Source organism: Besnoitia besnoiti, chromosome VI, assembly GCF_002563875.1.
Source record: "Besnoitia besnoiti strain Bb-Ger1 chromosome VI, whole genome shotgun sequence".
Lineage (NCBI taxonomy): Eukaryota > Apicomplexa > Conoidasida > Eucoccidiorida > Sarcocystidae > Besnoitia > Besnoitia besnoiti.
Genome location: NC_042361.1, coordinates 438,215 through 456,549, shown reverse-complemented (window position 1 = coordinate 456,549; position 18,335 = coordinate 438,215). Strand labels below are relative to the sequence as shown.

Here is an 18,335-nt window from a genome sequence, read left to right as displayed (position 1 = left end):
GGTCAACGTGATTTACGGAGGGGTCACGACGACTACCTCCACCCTGTTTCCACCAGCAGAGAGTGCCGCATGGCACCAGAGCCTGAGTGCCTCACACGGAAGCGACGGGAATTTTGAGGCGTCCTTGGATATCACTACCAGAAAGAAAGGAGCTAACCAAATCTGACATCCACGGAGTTGCCGTCAGCCGCGCCGGATGCCTTCCATCTGTGTGCTGTCGTCCCCGGGAACAAGCTGCATGGAGTCACCAGCGCATGAACCCAACCCACGCACGCCGCAAAACACGGGCGCTGCGCTACTGAATAATGGCCATTCTCCAGCATCTTGATTTAAAACTGAAATGAGATGAGCCGCACGTTAATCAAGTCGATCGTCGCCCGTTCCCCGTCGATGCTAGCCGTCCATCCAAAAGCCATGCAAAACGCATGCATGCGAAGCGTTTACCGTTGAGTCAGCGACAGTTTTGTTTTAGGTTGACCTGTTGCCATGAAGCCAACCTACTGCCGAGTGGTATCGCCTCCTCTGATTTGTTGCCGATGTCTGTTGCCGTTACACGACTCGCGGATTGCCGTCTTTTGCTCTGTACGTTGCGGTTCGAGCATCTGGGTAGCATGCTTTTGTCTCGTGCACGTGGACCGGTGAATACCATCGCCAATTCTCGTGTGCCTCTGTGTTTGGCAACGGCGACTTTCACGGCAACCGCCAGCACCACAAACGACGGTCACGAGCCTTCTCGCGGCGTTCCAGAGCGAACCTACAGGGACTGCGAGGACTAAGCCCGCATATTGATGGTGGCAGACCTGTCATTGCAGTAGCAATAAAAGCGGGTGTTTTTTCCTTCGAATGGCACTCTGGTGGCTGACCCGGGATAGCGTCGCCCTGTACACCGTTCTGAGAAGACACGTATTTTTTGTGCGCCTCCTGAGTTGGTTTTCGAGCTGACTTGCCTCCGCGAATCCAGTCTTCCATGACTCCGACGACTGTTTCCTCCTTTTCATCGTGTCTCCTCGGAGCTTATGAGGTACCCTCTTTTTCCGTGCGGGTTGAAGCCATTTGCGGAGTATCTGCGTGGGGTCGACGGTTGCACTAGAGCGTTTCCAGGATTTTTTCGTCGCCACTCCCGATTTGGGTGCGACTTTATCTACTGGAGGGGCATTGGTGCTGTAGGATGCTCTGCTGAGGCAGCGATTAACCCCACACGACTTGCAAAGAACGTGGAGAGGGAGCAGGAAGAATATGTTTGGTCGCCGTTCGGGTGACGGACTCGCAGCAGGGCGTCGTTCCTTAGATCTAACCTGAGGGCTGGGGGCAGCTATCCCCGCGACAGGGTCAGCGAAACCGCCTCCCTCCTGGCAGTGTCTGCACTTCAGCAGCTATGCTGACAACTTGAGAGAGCGCCATGGGAGTCAAGGGGCTGTGGGACCTTCTTGCGCCGGCAGGCCGCCGGGTTCCTGCCGGAAACTTGAAAGGAAAAGTGGCGGCCGTCGATGCAGCCATATGGCTCGTTCAGGTGAGCGCACGTCATCGATCCTGGACCTGTCTTTTTCGTGCTCTTCCGGGATGCGGCGTCTGGATCGCCAGTGTTGAAACGGATTTTTCCTCTAGACTTGATGCCTTCGCATTTAGCTGGCAGCCGTCTTCCTGAAGCAGCTCACTGCGCAGGGCCCACAGGGCGTTCAGGGTTCTGGGGCAACATCATCCTGTCGCGGTCGCCAGTCCTCCCTCGTCGCCACGTCGTTTTGGCATGAACGATGCTTCGTGCGACCTGAACGGATTCTGCAAACTCTGCGGTGTGTCTCCTTGACAGAGCGACGCGTGAATACATTGGCGTGCGAACCTGTTTCATGAGCTGGTTGTCCGTGCCTGCCTGCCTGCTACAGTTCCTGCACGCGATGAAACGCCCCGATGGGTCGCCGATGCCCGCTGCTCACTTGGTCGGCTTCTTCAATCGCCTATGCAGGTAGTGTGCACATGTGGTGCACAGATCAACGCGCCTGCCGCGAGAGTGTTTCCCTCAATTCCTGTCACATCCTCGTCACGGCGCGCGAATCTAGCAGAGTTTGTTTGGGGAGGCAGTCGGCGAGGCATCGAAGGGACACGAACGGCGAATGTTGCATCTGTAGGATCTCGATTAACGCTCAGACAACCTCGTTCGTTCCATCGCTCATCACTCGCTAGCTCCTCTCCTCAATCGCGTGAAGACTGTCTCACCGAAGAAGTAGCCGCATGAGTACGGGCTAGTTCCGAAGGGTGCAATGCTGCTCTTCAGCGCCTCTTCGCGAATTGCAGCGTGGCTGTCTAGTGTGATTCTGCTGTGATCGTCTCGTCGTGCAGCGTGTGGCTTTCCCCTGTGCGCGTCCGCTTTGCAGATTGCTTTTCTTCCAGATTCGCCCCATCATCGTCTTTGACGGCCCGCCTCCGTATCTAAAACGCCAGACTTTGCTAGCAAGGTGCGCGTCCGCTCCGCACAGGCTGGAGCTTCGAAGATGCCTACCGCATACTGAAGCTTGCTCGTGCAATACGCAAGCGTTGCATGCGGCATCTGCTATGTTGGGGAGCAGACGGGGGGGAGGGGGGGGGAGCGGGGGCTGTGGCGTGAGATGGCGAACACCTCAACGTCTACTTTCTAGGGCCGCAGCGGCCCCGCGCCGCGCCTTCAGCCCTACAGCGGAATGCGTGCATTAGCGCGTGGCGTTTTGACGTACGGATTTGCCAGGATTGATGTTTTCGTGCTTCGTGCGTGGGCGATATCTCTGGCTGCCGCGTGGTGAGGCGGGCGTCTCCTCGCCATCTGGACTGTTTGCTGGCTTCCGCGACCCCCTCGTACGCGCACTCTCTTGGCCTATGCCTATGGTTTCCACAAGATCCCCACTAGAGCTTTTTATCGGACACGGCTGTCACGCGGGATCTCGTCTACCACGGTCAGGCGGTGCCACTTCTCTGCTGCACGCTGATGCGGCTGACAGTCGGACGCTTCGGCGTTGTACATATCTCTGTGAGACTGATACATATATTTTGCCTGATTGTATATTGGCAGATGAATGCCAACCAAACCCGGTGTGTTTCTGCGACGCCGTGGCAGGAAGCGACAGAGGCAGCAGCAGGAAAAGAATCTCCGCTCGGTTGTGGCGCGGCTCCTTCTGAATCAATTGAAGGAAAAGCGACGCCAGGAGCAGGAAGGGTCGACGCCCCATGAGCCATCCGCCGCTCAGGCCCCCCTTCCGGAGGACGCCGTGACCATACCAGACTCTTCTAAGTCGCCGTCCGTATCCCTGGTGCCGTCGACGACGCCTACGCCTCCACAAGAGGCTTCGTCGTCCGCTTCCGGTGCTCCTGCAGTGGCTTCAACCGGTTCCGGCGGTTCCTCCGCTACTGCCCTCGTGTCCGTTCCTTCTTCGTCATCTGGGCGTTCTGTTGGAACGAGGGGCGACGACGCGCGCGGAGACGAAGAGGGGACTTTGGCGGGGGCGTTGTTCACGAGCAGTGATGAAGGCGATCCAGCTAGCGGAGCGGCCAGGAGGCGGGGGCATAGGCCCGCGCACTCGGCGCGAACGTGCAAGGCGATTCGCGTGCGCAGAGCGTCTTCTCACTCGGAGGCCTCCAGCGCGTCCTCTGTGGACATTGAGGTGGAGGCAGAGAGCGACGACGAGGTGTCGGTTGAGGCGGAAAGTCGAGGCAGGTCTCTTGCACGGACGGTGCCAGAGGAACTGCGGTGAGCGCTCACAACAAAAAGAAACGAGCCCGCCGATATCTGCTTATTGTGCTTCGTTGCCGTGGCTTCACGTCTTAGCTTCCGTGATGACGGCATCGGGCTCGGGCTTGCCTCTTCGTGGGAGCGTTTTGCTCGCTACCCTCAGCTTTTGTCAAGCGCCCAGCCGAGGCTCCGTTGCCTCTGTGCAGCCCGCGCTGAGCCGAGTCGAGTTCAGGGGGCGGGGCGGTGCGGCACGAGACTTCTGAGTGCTGCATCTCATTTCACTCGTGCAAAGAGAGACCAGCGCGGCAGGCCATATCGGCGAATGCGTGAGGGGCGAGAGTCACAGGGCCAACATATTCAAAGGGCAGCATGGGGCGTGAACTCGATGGAGTCGTTACCGTCTCCGCGCAGTCGTGCCGGCAATACGTCCACACTTGTGTCGCGTATAGGTTCGGTCGAGCGTGATTGTGCCTGCTGCCGAGTCCACCCTTCTCTTTGAGCCTGAAGCGCCTCTTCCCTTCCCTGTGTGGGCGCGGCGCTCGCGTTGTCTCGTCACCCTGTCGCTGCTGTCAAGGCGGCCTTTTCCCGTACACATGTGTTGCGGCAGTCTTCTGCCGGGTTCCCTGTTGCCTGCTTGACCGCTTTCTCTTCAATCTGCACGTCCCCCTTTCTGCTGTCGGGCTGTGCCTGCGTAGCGGCTTTCTAAGCTCTCGGCGGCAACTGGGGGAGCTGCCGATGCCTTCCATTCTCTCCATGCCGGCAAGCGCGGCGTCGACGAAGGCCTTCGAGTCTATGGGGCTCCCCGCGCTCGTCAAGCGGGGACGGGATGGAGAGGCGCGGAAGGTAGTGCGGCGCGCCGAAGACTTCAAGGGTGAGCTAGCGTGAGCAGCGGCGGATTTCGGCATGCAGGCGCATGCTCCCAGCCTACAGACGTGCGGGCAGAGAAGCAGTGAACGGCAGAGGCTGCCCCCATAAGGCCGCCATGGCAGACGAAGGCGGAACTGGCCATCCGTTGTGCAACGGACGCGGATGAATCGACACTGGCGTCGCAGCCGCGAAGAAGAAGAGGGAGCAGGTCCATTCACGTAAATCATGTACGAGCCTACGCAGTTTCGTGCATATCAGATATCCGATATCTTTTCTTCGCCACGCCCAGGTTTGGACGGGTGCCCGTCGGACATGAGAAAGAGAGCTGGTGTGCTGTGCTGGAAGCGCGCGCCGCTTGTCAGGCACTGGAAACTGCACTGTCGCACAGACTTTAGCGCGCACTGAGGGCGACAGCGAGTCTTCGCGGCGCTGCGGTTCACCGAATTCCGTTTCTATATTTCGTGTGTGGGCATCCGTAGCTTATCGCCTCGAAGACGATTCCTTCGTCCAGCTGCCGCTCGACGCAGAGATCGACCAGGAGGTTTTTGACCTTCTTCCACCGAAAGTGCAGTTTCAGGTAGGGCGTTGATCCGCTGTCAGCTCGTCTCTTCCTAGAGCTATAATGCCCCGGGCGTGACTCTCTTCGGCGATCCCATTGGCATCCAGCCGCCGCCGCCGCAAGGCGCGCAGAATGGGGGGTTTGTCGGCAGTACCGTAGCGCGACACAGCGCTGTAGCGTCGGTATGTGCGTGGATACTTCTTTGTCACCGTAATGTGGGCGCGTCCCGCGTTTCTGTTGAGAACTCCTGCGGCATCGCCAGCAGCTTTCACACAGTGTGCACTTTTGCATGTTTGCCCGCTTGGGCACTGTCCACTCTTTGCTTGGTTGCGAGGGGCGAGCAGCGAGCGGCGGTGTGGTGCGTTTCCTCGACAGGGTTAAGGATGTGAACGGCAGGCGGTGTCCGGGGTTGGTGACTATATCGTCGTGTTTTTAAGTGCATGCTTCCGGTCGTGGGTGAGACCCCGTTTCTGTGTCACTCGCCTCTGCATGCGTGTTCGTCACTGGCAAGTTGGGGGCCGTGGTGCATCTTGATTCGTTCGCGGGATTTGACGCCTGGCGGTCTGTATGTTTCTGCTCAGATCCTGACGCAACTGCGCGATGCGTGGCTGCACGATAGTCGCGTGAAGGCTCTCCAGGCGAAAAACAACATTTTTGTTTTCTCGAATGTCCAGCTGGAGTCCTACATGCGCAGCGTGCAGGCGAATCAACACTTGACAAAAGTCAAGAGGCGCTTAGCAGCTGCGCAGCTCGAGGACGGGGAGCCATCACGTCTTGACGACGAACCCGCCTCCGCATATTACACATCTGCATCTTCGGCGCCCGCATCAGGATTGACCCCCAGCCTGGCGCTTCCGTCGCCGTCACTGCCCGTCTTACCGGGCGGCGGGACAGGTCACGTGGAAGGTCTCAAAGAGGAGGCCTGTAGCCCTGTCATGTCGCCCGCCTCTCCCGCGAGGGGGCAGTCTGGATTCCACTCACAGGTTCTCTCTCGCCCGCTCCATCTTTTCTCCGGAGACGGAGGGCCCGGGGCGGCCTACGGCCCCAGCAGGCAGCCGATGCTGACTGAGATGACCTCTCTGTCGGGAGTGCTGTTGGGCGGTAGGCAGGCCGCGCCTCTGTCTGGCGGCCGCGGGTTCCACTCAGGCGACCGTGCGTTTTCCCTCGACGCAGATCTGCGGAAGCTGTCGCGGCAAAGGGCGTTCATGAACGACCTCACCCGGACTGCGCGGCCCCTCGAGGCGCCGAAGGAGGCCGCGCTGCTCGCGCCCTCGGAGCTGCTTGCCGCAGCGGCAGCCGCGTGCACCAGTGGCGTGGCTGAATCGAGGGGCGGCTCGCTGCAAGCCAAGGACGAAAAGGGTCTGTGGCGAAAGCTGAAGGCGGAGGAAGACGAGAGGCGACTTCAAGCGAGCGACAGGCTCACGCGTGAAGGGGGGCGGTGGAAGCCGAAAGAAGGAGACGAAGACGACGACGCGATCGTCGTCACCGCATCTGGAGAGAGTAAGTGGGGCCGCGCGCGGCGAGCGAAATCCTGCGCAGAGAAATGCCTTTTCGGCTGAGCCAAGAAGGCATGTCTCTTCCCTCCAAGCATCGATGTTCCTAGGAGAAGCAAAGGGCCATGGCAGTCGGGGAGCAAACTGAACCCAATGAACGACAGCACCAGTACGTGCGCTGCGTGTCGTAGACCGCGGAACTTATGTGGCGCCGTTGCGCTTCCTCGAGGTTTCTAATTTCTCGTCAGCTCTGTCGCGTTGCGTCACTTTCGTGTTCCACGTGCCTCCTGCCTTGTCGCTCAGGGCAGCACATCGCGCTGTTGGACGACGCGGAGATTTTCGGCGCCGACTTCTTCAGCCCCACTGCCGACTCCTCGGTCGCCGCTGCCGCTTCAACGCACCGTAAAAGCGACGCAAAGCAGGCAGTTCCTCGTCGCAGCCAGGTGGCGGAGGTCACTTCTTTGTTGGATCAAACTGAAGATATGCTAACGCGCCGAGAAGCGAGGGAAATCATCTTCGTGGACGCGGATGAGGAGGCGTCATCACAGGCGGCAGCGGAGGAGAGCAGCGAGCGGGGACCCACGGCGCCCGCGAGTGAAGAGCAGAAGAGTGAGATTCTGACGCTCTCGGATGACGACGGAGATGAGTTCGCCGACTGCGTGGTCGACACGTGCGACGGGCCGACAAGTCCGGCGCCGGCTGTGAGGCCTCCGTCGGGACCTGAGCTGCGAGAGGGCTCCTCTGTCTGTTCCCCGCTGCGGAGTAGTGTCTCGACCCCGCTGTCGCAGGAGGCGTCCGGGACGGCTGCCGCCCCAGAGTCGCGCGCAACTGCCCTGCCGCCGCCCTCAAGTCCTCCTTCGGACGAAGAGACCAGAGCTCAGGCGAAGGCAGGGAGTCTGACAGAAACGTCAGCGTCTCGAGAACTCGGGGACGCCGATCTGACGAGTGCTTCCCCGGGCGACAGAATGGAGCCGGCCTACACGGCTGCTGCGAGGAGGACACGGATGCGAAGGCGGTTTGGCTTCGGCCGCAGCCGAGAGTCGGTCAGCGCGAAGGGTGGGGAGTCTGCGGTGTCGGTGGCTAACCCTCCGTCGCTGGTCCAGGCGAAGCGGGACGTGGGCGAAGACCTTTCTGCTCCCCGGCGTTCATCGCTGTCGCCCGAGTCCCTGACCTCTTCGCTGGTGTCCTCCACAGCTTCTGCCCGTTCTGATTCTACGCGTGTGCCGATCATGCTCGAGTCACCAGCGGTCGACCGAGAACCGAGGCGCGCGTCGCGCCGGACCTCTGGCCGTGGGCGAGGTGACGCCGCGCGGGAAGCGAGCCAGTTAGAGGCCACCAAAGCTGCGCCGAGAAGGGCGCGGGCGTTGCGGGTGTATCTGAAGCAGGAGGAAAATTTATCCACCAACCTCGGTATTTATTTAGGATTCCCTTTTTACACCGGAGTTGATGCGTCAACTGCGTCCACGGAGGAGGAGCACAGAGAACAGGCTGCGCGGCCGGCGGTGACGCAGGAGGCCACGGCGTCGCACGCAACTCGCGTGTCGCCCACCGCAGTCTCCGTGGAGAGCGATACGGGGAGTGTTGACGCAGACTGCACTAACGGCTTGAGTGCGGAATCAACGCCTGCGAGAAGAGCGGAGGAGACGGACCACAAAGGAGACACAGCGCCCGAGGCCTCTGCGGCGGACGAGGTTGAGAAGCTACTGGCTGAGCTGGGCTCTGTGTCGTTCCCCCAGGCGGAGGGCGCCGCCCTGGCGTTGCTGAGGGACGCCGCGGAGGCGGGCGCCTCGGAGGACGAGCAGGACTCGGATGCGGCGGAAGGCAGCCAGAAGCGAAGGAGGCGCAAGGGCTGGAAGAACGAAGAAGAGGACGGCGAGTTCATGCAGCTGTGGCTCGCGGTCTTTCCTCAGCTCAAGGAGCACCTGCTTGCAGACGAACGCGCCAGCTCCAACACGAAGAGGGAGCGGCAGCGGAAGGCAAAACAAGTCGTCTCTCTGTCCGTCGAGGAGTCACTCGAGCGGTCGGACTTCGATGGGCCTTCTGAGGCTGAGGGAGACAAGCCGAGCGAGGCAGAGAGAAAGGCGAATGTACAGAATGACATTTGTCTTGACCAGGGCGTATTGGAGCCCCGGGACGAAGCTGCGGGGGAGGCGGAGGCGCCCCCCGAGCAGGAACGGAGGTTGGCTTTCTGCGGCGAGACGCGGCGAGATACGGAGTCGGCGGAGAGTCAAACCGTACGGCAGGCGGGGTACACAGGAGCAGGGCGAGCAGCCGAGGACAGAGCCGGAAGTAAAACAGAACGGGCTCACGCCCTCACGGGAGCTGCGCAAAGCCTCCAGCCCCGGCTGCCGTCAGGGCTGAGCTTCTCCACAATGCCCTCGCTGGCCGCGGACTCTGTGCCTCCGTCCTCACCGGCCTCGGCGTCGTCGGCTGCGTTGCTGACGATGGGCGGCAGCAGCGCCGATGAGCACCTGCGAGAGAGACTGGAGGAGGAAAAGCTCCTTCTTCTTCAGCAAGCAGGCATGCTTCAGCAACAAACCGGGAACGTGACAGAACACATGAAAGACCAGGTAAACAAGGAGGCACTCTCCCACGACCGACGCCGCGTTTGAGTCTTCAAACAAAGTAGCTCGAATGTGTGGATCGCGCATCTGGACGCTGCGGAGCCGGGGGTCCTGGTCGCGTCACGTTGACGTTCGCGTTCACGCGCTATGGGGCGCCCACGCGTGAACCGTCTCGCTGAAAGGCTCGCTGTGCATCGGCGCTATAAACCTTCCTGGTTCGTACGTTTTGCGTCGTATCTACTCGCGTCTAGTCTTGCGGCGCGTAGCACCCCCCCTGGCCGTATCGCCTAAACAGGTTGTCGTGAGTCGTCGTCAGCTGAGACCCGTCGCGCGCGCGAACGCCTGCCTCGCTCTCGCTCTCTGTTCTGCGTCCAGATCATCGCTCTTCTGCGGGCATTTGGCGTGCCCTTTGTCTCTGCGCCCGGCGAGGCAGAAGCCACTGCAGCGTCCCTGACCGAACAGGGCTTAGCCGACGCCGGTGGGTCGAGCTTCGCGGCTTGCGGTCTGGACGCGTTGTATTGGGGCAACGTAGGCGACACAGTGGCAGCGTGCGGTTCGCTGTCCGCGGAGTTGCTTGCGGAGGCGTCTGCTGCAGCTGCAAGCGATCCAGTGCGCAGCGTTCAAACAACTCTACGCGTTGGAGGGGAGGCGTCAGCGGGGGCGCGCACATCACCGCGCCCCGCGGGTTGTGCATGAAGCTGACCGGCTGTGGGGTCTGTGTGCGTGCGTGCAGTGATATCCGACGACAGCGACGCGCTTGTCTTCGGCGCTCGCGAGATCTACCGGAACTTCTTTGAGAATAAAAAGAGCGTGGAGATGTACGAGGCTAGCTTCGTGGTCCAGAAACTGGGTCTGGATCGACAGCAGCTCATTCTCCTGGCGATGCTCCTAGGTAAGAACGCCGGTGTGCGCAGGGAAACGAGCCTCTCACAGGGAGTGCAAGACTCGGGCTGCGCGTCGCAAGGCTGGTCTGCGGGTCCTCCGTATCCGCAGCGCGAAGGGCGCTACGCGCGTAGTTCACCGCTGTTAGATACTGGTGTATGCTATGAACGACAGCTTGCAGACGGAGAGGAGTTTTCAGAGTATCAGGGTTGTGGTAGCAGTGCACAAACGGAACTGGCCGTGGCGCGCATGCGTGCCGGGCTCAAGGTGTCGCGGAAGCTGAGACACCTGAGTCGTTGCAGCGCGCCGGCCTGCTGTTCCCCGAGCCTTCTTCGCTGCAGCGGTCTGCGCGACGCTGCGCACGACGCTTGCGCCCTGCGCCTCGTACGAGTCCCTTGGGCCTCGGCTGTGTGCGTCGCGTGGCTGTGCATGGATGACGTGTTTTGGTTTGTCTTCCGGGACTGATGCAGGGTGCGATTACACTCTGGGCGTCAAGGGCATAGGCATCGTGAACGCAGTCGAGGTTCTCCGCGCCTTCCCGTCTCTCGATGCGCTGCTCGCGTTTCGCGCGTGGGCGGAGGCGCCGTGGACCCTGGGCATAGGGCCGACGGACTCTGCAGAGGTGAGGAAGTACAAAGAGGAGCACAAAAATTACAGGCTGCAGTGGCTTTTCCCGCACGACTTCCCCTCGCATGAAGTGTTTGACGCCTTCTACACGCCGCTGGTGGCCAAGTCGAAGGAACCGTTTTCCTGGGCCGTGCCGGACGTCGACGCGATCGTCGCCATCATGACGCATGCCGGCGGGCTCAGGCGCGAGGAAGTGCTTGACTGCCTTTTGCCCTCGCTGAAGCGATACACAGAAGCGCATGCATTTCAGCAGCAGACGCGCCTCACTGCTTTTCTCCCTTTCGTGGACAAGAACAAGGGGCGAGCGCCATCCGAGCGCCAACAACGAGAGGAGGACGACGCGCGTGCTCACAATGCACTTCGAGCTGCTGCAGAGGCCGTGGAGGCCGCAGAAACCGCTGACGCGAAGCACAAGAAGGGCAGGAGAGGGAAGGGCAAGAAGGCGCGAGGCGATGGAGAAGCTGACGCAGGCGAGGCAAGCGAGACGGAATGCGAGCGAGAGAATCGCCTCGAAAGTGCTGCGGTGTGGCAAACGAGAGAAGAGAGACGCGCGAGGCGAGAAGAACGCGGCGACGCCAGCCGAAATGAGCTGAAGGACGAAGACGCCGTAGGCATCATTTGCAGCGAAAGGATGCTCAGAGCACTCGCTGTCCTAGAGCGGCGCCATAAAAAGGGGCGGCAGACTGGCGACGCTAGCAATCAGACAGACAAGGACGATGCCGAGGAGGAGGAACGAGGCAAGATGGGTAGTAGTCGGCGGAGAAAACGCGGGCAGCGGGGTAAGAGAGCCAGTCACGCGGCCGAGAGAGATGTGGAAAAGCCATCTGATGATGGGGGTCAGTCTCCCGTGTCTACCAGCAGAGCAGCAAAGCGGCCGCAAGCGGGGGCTGAGCGAGCCAATCCGAAGGCAGAGCCCCGCAAGGACTGGCGGCGAAGAAGCGGTCCGACCCAGAAGCATCCCGACTTCGCCGGCGATGCGGTGCTTGCTGCTGGAGAGCTAACACGCGTCGAACACGAATATGTCCCCGTCAAGGAGGCAAAAAGACTTCACGTTGAAGGTGATTTCGCTCACGCGGACGCTGCTGTCACACATGGGAGGAAGAAAGCAAGACTCGGATCACCGGGCCTAGCTGGGATACAGGATGTCCAAGAGGAGGAGGCTGCGTTACTTGCCGCCATGCGCCAGGAGCTGGACGAAGAAGAGGACCTGGAGGCTATGGCTGCTGCGGCGGAAGCTGAGTTGGAGAACGCGCCATGATAATCATCTGCGTAGAGCAGGGAGAGTGGGACAGAAAAACTAGGGAGTTTTTATATCTCGGTGCAGCTGCAGGGGCACGTCTTCGCGGCTGCGCTGCGGAGCCACAGTTGTTTCAATCGTGGAAATATGAAAAAGACTGGAATCGAGCCAGTTGTGTGTAATGGAATGACGCTCCTCGTTGCCGAGGACTATGATCAGGGAAGTCTGAAAGAACTGGGAAGCCGCATGAACCTTGTCAGAGGTACGAACTGCTTTAGGGGCATTGGAGGAAAACGCGCGATTCTGTTGGCGTGTAAAACTGCGGTGCTGGGCGTAGCTTAACCATGTCCGGTGCTGCCTACGATGATCACATCAGATGTTAATTGCATACGAATCGCAGGTGACTCGGCTGACCACTTGATGTCGCTAGCAACGCCCGCGTCAACATATTTTCTGTAGCAGCCTTGTTGAGCAACAAGAGTTCGAAGCATGTGTAGGACGCGCGTACGTCTAACCACGTATAAATGTATAAACACGTTCCCACGCCGGGACTCGAACCCGGGTCGCCCGGGTGAAAGCCGGGTATCCTAACCACCTAGACTACATGGGATACTATAGTTCAGTAGGCTATGAGGCACGCGTACCGTTGACGTACGATACAGGCAACAACCGTATATATGCCTGCAACCCAGACCCGCCACTACCGACGGATAGCCGGCAGCCCTCTTATCTTCAAAGGCAAGTCTCTGGCGGTGCTCTCTGGCTTTGTAGCTACATAATATTGAGGAGCTCTGTCTGCAGAAGCACTGCACCCTTGCTGGGACACTTGTATTATAGAGCTGTCAAGTAGTAGGCTGCACGCTCACCTAAATGCGGCGATACAGCTGCACGAGTTGTGCCACAGTATTGCATTCCCTTTGTAACAAATATGCATTCGCAGAGCGGCCATGACAGAATAGATGACACTGACGCCCTCTGTCATAATCAACAGTAGTTCATGCCCCCTTCGCGGCACAGATTCGTCTGTGCTATTGTGTCTTACAAGTGCCATAGACCGCCGCTGGGAACAGAGGCAAAAATCGCACGAGTATTACAGGCTCCTAGCGTCTCAGTTACCACGTTTCTCTGAGAGAAGGCGGAACTAGTGCCACACAACCGCATCAAAGTCTGCGATAGGTAAAGTTGTTCGTGAAGATGAACGGATAAGGCAGGTTGGAAAACGACGCACTATTTCCGATCACAGACGAAGACAACACAGAACGAGAAGTTACTTGTGAAGCGCTTCTCTCGCCGGACAGTCAAATTGCCATCTATTAGAGGACCCATTATTTTGTAGGTGCTGGCAACGGAGCTGACAATTTTCATACTTCAGCGTCCAATGAGGCCACGTGTTTAATACTGTTTCAGCTTGAACGTGCAATGTTACTTTTCGCTCTTTCGTGCGCGTTTCAAGCCACAGTAGCGAGCTGTCTAGCGGACGGTGTGAGCAGTGCAAAAAAGTGATGTGGTGAGAAATCATGTACCCGGAAGGACATCTCTTTGTCTTACGAATTAGAGGGCAGGTACGGGCTGCAAGTATTCCATCTATGCCTCGCAGTTTCCGCTATATTGGCCTGGGTTTACTCGGAGACACTCGCTGGACATCAAGACAACAGTGCGCCCTGGTCGAGGGGGGCGGATGCACCACGCAACATGCATCTCGGTAAAGATCACCGCTCGAAGCAACTCCTCAGGCCTCCTTTTAAAAACGGGAGTACCCTGCACAAAAGTGGGTTTTAGTTTTACACGGAATTGCTGCAGAAGGCTCGGCGGGGGGGTGGAGGGGGGGTCATGCTGCATTGCGCAGAGCATGGAACTGTGCTGGCTGGCACAGCCCCGCCTGTGAGCCATCTCGCATGCCTCGCGCGTTCGGTAGCAACGACAAACAACATAAGAAACGTCACCGTCTTTGCACGCTTGCCCGGTAAAAAGCGGTGTTGCAAGCGCGTGATGACTCCGGTGAAATGTGACATAGGGGATCTGCGAAATCCGCTTTCTTGTTCTGCCCCGTGGTTCGATGCCTGGGTCTGCTTTTCGTCACTGCTACCTGTGTTTTTATCGCCGGTAGTCTCCTTTCCTATGTCGAACAGGAAACTGCGGAGCACACGGACAGCGACTTTCTCTTGTCTTCGTTCTTTTTCCCTCCCTTCCTTTTCGCTGAGCCGCGGCATCCGTGGCTCCTCTCAGTCGTCCGTATCCGCATGCCCTCTCTTCCCACCGTCTGCAGTCTCTCCACGTCTATTTGTGCCCGCCGAAGACGCCGTGCCTATGGGGCGCTGAGCTTGTCAAGCCCTTGTTCGCGAGTGTTCCTTTTCCACTTTTCTTCTACTCCTTGCATATCTGACTGCCGTTTAGTATACGTCAATAACGTGCCGAGTTCGTTTCCACGGCCCCGCCGACGGCGCTGGAAACCGTTCACGATATTCCTTCCCGGCCCTGACACGACGACTGCAGCGCGTGTCTTTGTCCATTGAGACGCGCCAACGAGGCATCCTGTAGCTTGCATGACCCTTTTTCATACTACTCACAGGTGTGGGCGGAGCTGAGTGATGCGGTGTGGCTCCGCGCGCGACTGGTTGTCATCCCTCTGAGCAGTGCCTAGTCGCCGACGAGTCCTCCAGTAGCAGCCGTTGCACCCTCGAGCGGAACGTCTCCAATCCGGGCCCTGCGGCACAGACTGCGGAGTTGTGTCTTTTTTTACACATTCGGTCTCGTCCATGGCGAGTATCAAAGAGTCTGTCGCCGCAGCGTCCGGTGCTCTGCCTGTCGCGAGCGACTCCGGAGCTTTCGCGGAAGGCCCGTTCCCGACTCGTCGACTCCTACACAGAGACACACCGTGCGCTGAGGCTGCATACCGCGTCGTGCCGCAGCCTTCCTACGCGACTGCGAATCTGAAATCTCTCGCCGCAGGTCAGGGTATCTATCACCTGCCAGTCGATGAATTCACCTCGTTGAGCACGACAGCTGAGTCCTCCACACCGGCCGGGGCGACTCCTACTGCGCGCGCCTCCCTGCCCTTTGTGGTTGATGAGGCGAGCGCAGCCGACATGAAAGACATTCCGACGTCGCAGACGCCGAGGACCCACAGATGGGGCTTCCCAATCGCCTCGCAGGTAACTCGTCGCGGAACTGAGGCGGACGAAGCAGCCAGTGCGTCTCGCGAGGGTTCCGCAGGTGGCACATTTGTGTCTGCATCGTTTCGCGACGGAGACCCTCGCCTGCGCCCGGTGGAAGACGGGCCACCGCCTGGAACAGCAGGCTCGCGCCTGCCGGCTGAGTCCTCCTGTCAGTCCGCAAACTGCCCGCCCCAAAGCGCGGTGTTGTTGCCGCCGCCTCCTCCCGCGGCTCAGACTGATGAACGTTCGGATGCCGTGACGCCTACGGAACGCGTTCTTCGAGCACCCGGGGACGCGGTCCTTTCTGCACGCGTAGACGCGTGTAAAGGGGATTCCACCATGGACGCTGGTGGCGCACGCGCAGCCAGAAGCTTTGAGAACCTGCCTCGGCAAGTCGCTCATCTCAGCTATAGGGGGACATGCACGGAAGAGAAAAAGGGAGCTCAGAGTCGATCCGGCACTGGGGCTAGCACGAGCGGAGACAGTGGCGTAAACGCAGCGACCCTGGATGGTTTCAGAATGAGCAATGCGAGATCTATGGAATCGGACCTTGAAGTACAAAATTTTGTGAATTCGCTGAGCGCCGAAAGGGATTTGTACAGAGCGGCCTTTGGGGCGGCCCAGGACGAGCTAGAAGAGTTACAGGGGAGCAACCTCCAGCTCCAGAAAGCACTCGGAGACGCCGATAGACGCCTGCTGCATTCGAAATTGCAGCTGCAGCGCCAGCAGCGTCAGCTCGCCGCCGCGGAGCAGAGGATTTCGTGGGAAAGCTCCCGGAGGGAGGATGCAAGGAGCCGGAGGGCGAACAGCGTTTACGAGTGGACGCGAAATGGCAAGGGCGCGGCAAGTGGGTCTGACCCTTTGTCGGTCCCCGGTGTGCGCGCCACAAGCAAGGGTTCCGCAGCCGCATATCGCCAACAGGAATTCTGCAGCTCTAGACAGGATTGTGCCACCGGCCCCTCCGGCGCTCCTTGCGACTCTAGAAGCGAACGAGCGTCGCCGAGCTGTCGAGAAAGACACTCGCGACGACGTAGTCCTCCGGAGTATTTGCTCTCCCCCTCCGTCCTGTCAGCCTCTGACTCGAGGCTAGCTGCGCCTGCGCCAGATCCCTCCAAGACGCAGACTGCCTGCGGAAAGTCCTCTGCACCCCTGCAAAAGAGGAACGGCGCGCAGGAGGCGTCTCGCGAGTGCCAGGCGCGCGTCCTCACATCCTCGGTGCTCTGTCCTCTCAGCCGCCAAGAGACTTTAGAGAAGCGACTCGCGGAAGGGATGCAAAACAACTGCGGAGTCGATTCGAGTTCCCGAGAGAACGGTGGTCGCAGCGGCCTTCGCAGCAGCCGGGTGCAGGACAAGCATGGCAGCGGAGAGGCCTCCGGTGTTGCGGAGGGCATTTCAGGCCGCTCGGAGGCCTCTATGGGCCCTCGAGGGGAAGATTTGCAGAGCGAGGGCCCAGCTGCGATTCAGGAGGGGGCCGCGGTCGTCTCGACTTCCCCGTCTGCAGCGCCGGAGCGCTTAGCAGAGGAGGCCACGAGTCGGGGCGTCACGGGCACTTCTGGTAGGCCTGTGCCTCAAGACCCCACCGCAGAAGGGGTCTCTTCACCTGCCCTGCGGTCCTATTCCTGCGACACACTGCCAGGCCTCGAAGAGAGGTACCGCTGCCGTGCGCGGACCCCGACGACAGAGGATGTCGATCGTCAAAGTCGGTTTGTCTCTCGGCTAGTTGCACTCGACTCAGAGCTTGACGACAGAACGTCACTTCCGTCATTTGAGCACCGGGATAGTCCGAAATCGGCGGGCAATGAGGCGCATCTGAAAGAAGATCAGGACCGTTTGCACGGTGACTCAGGGACCTCGCGGAAAAGCATTGTCGATTCCTACTCTTGGCTGCAGAAACTCGCCAACAGCATTTCTGCCGGAGAGTATCCAAGCGTCGAGCTGCTAGTACGAGGCGCGGAAGAACAGCAGCAACTGGTCCGCGTCGCACAAGCAATGGAGGAGGAAAGAGAACAATATGTTGATGCCGTCGCGAACTTGCATTCAGAGTATGTTGGATCGAGGACTTTGGCGATTGCGTGCTAGTATAACTTGTGCGCTTCTGGTGTCAATTGTGTGGCTTTGCGTTGTGTCCTGGTATCACGTGAGAGTCTTGAATCTCTTTAATGTCCCAATATTTAAAGACGTTGATTTCGGAGCGGCGTATAGGAAGACTCAGTTGCGGGTAAATCGCGTATGTGTCAACATATGTGTGTGCTCTCCACTCGGAACTATCGTGGCGCATCTCAGTCGATGCTAGTCTGACTCGTGACGTCATTTTCCTACCGTGGTGAAACGGCGAATGAATGATCATAGATGAAACTGGAGGCGCCGACGTTGGGACGGCATGAGCTCCGTGAGGATGGTGGCAGGGATGTGAATCTCTGAGTCCAGCATAGTCATTTCCTTCTCAGAAACTTCAGGGAAGCCTGATCTGTTGTTCTTGTCTGACGTGTTGCAGGCTGCGTTCTGTTCGCGATGAGGCATGTATTTATCTGCTGGCGCATCAGCAACAGGCGGCGGATCTCCAGCAAGAAGCCGACGAGGCGCACGGCGCCGCGGACTTCTGGCTTGAGACCCACCTTCGGTGGATGAAAAAGTGGCAGCGCATGGGCTACGGCGCATTTCTGTACCTTCCCTCCCCTCCTGGCATGTCTGCCGAAGAGAAAAGGAGGCAGCAGCAAGAGTTGTTCCAGTCCGAAGTGCATCGATTGATGGCTGTTGGAGACTGCGGCGATAGTCCCACGGAAGCCTCGTTGGTTCCCGGTGTCGCCGCTGAGGGGCAGACATCCGCCTCTGAAAGGACGCTGCAGTCGCTGCGGGCAGTCGATGCCGTAAGCGCAGGTCATGTTCTCGTCCTGGATGATGGAGACATCGATGACAGCGACCCACGTGAATCGGAGGCGGATAAAGATTTGTCGTGGGCGATGCCAGACGATTTTGTGCGCGTGTGTGGAGGGGGTGCCGATCCCAAGGGACGAAAGAATGCACGCTGTGCTAAAACTGGATCAGAAAGGGAAGTGCAAGCAAACGACTCTTTCAGCCTTCGAACAGCGTGGTTAGAGAGACAGGGAGAAAAGAGGCTGCTATGGTTTCTTGATTGACGTGCGCGCGTATGACATAAAACTTTTCAAGGGAAACTGCGCGTCGATGTTTTTCCTTCTGGCGCGCGGCGGTACGGCCGGTTTTACGCTTCGGAGTGGATGCTGGTGTCGGTGCCCGAG

At 59.3% G+C, this 18,335-nt stretch overlaps 2 protein-coding genes and 1 non-coding gene across 3 annotated transcripts; 2 read left to right on the top strand and 1 right to left on the bottom strand.

Moving 5' to 3' along the window:
* Positions 1 to 1,399: 1,399 nt before the first annotated feature.
* On the top strand, positions 1,400 to 11,944 carry BESB_064970 (XPG N-terminal domain-containing protein; the record flags this gene model as incomplete). Its single annotated transcript, XM_029364892.1, has 11 exons — positions 1,400 to 1,510; positions 1,881 to 1,960; positions 2,370 to 2,450; positions 3,083 to 3,712; positions 4,390 to 4,565; positions 5,041 to 5,138; positions 5,702 to 6,620; positions 6,917 to 9,183; positions 9,553 to 9,655; positions 9,911 to 10,069; positions 10,530 to 11,944. The coding sequence occupies 11 exons, from the start codon at positions 1,400 to 1,402 to the stop codon at positions 11,942 to 11,944; spliced, it is 6,039 nt and encodes a 2,012-aa protein (XP_029218475.1).
* A 516-nt stretch (positions 11,945 to 12,460) lies between these two features.
* Positions 12,461 to 12,533, bottom strand: BESB_069790. Its single transcript has one exon. It is a non-coding gene; the product is annotated as a tRNA-Glu (tRNA).
* A 2,146-nt stretch (positions 12,534 to 14,679) lies between these two features.
* On the top strand, positions 14,680 to 18,215 carry BESB_064960 (uncharacterized protein; the record flags this gene model as incomplete). Its single annotated transcript, XM_029364891.1, has 2 exons — positions 14,680 to 17,120; positions 17,573 to 18,215. The coding sequence occupies 2 exons, from the start codon at positions 14,680 to 14,682 to the stop codon at positions 18,213 to 18,215; spliced, it is 3,084 nt and encodes a 1,027-aa protein (XP_029218474.1).
* Between the last annotated feature and the right edge of the window lie 120 nt (positions 18,216 to 18,335).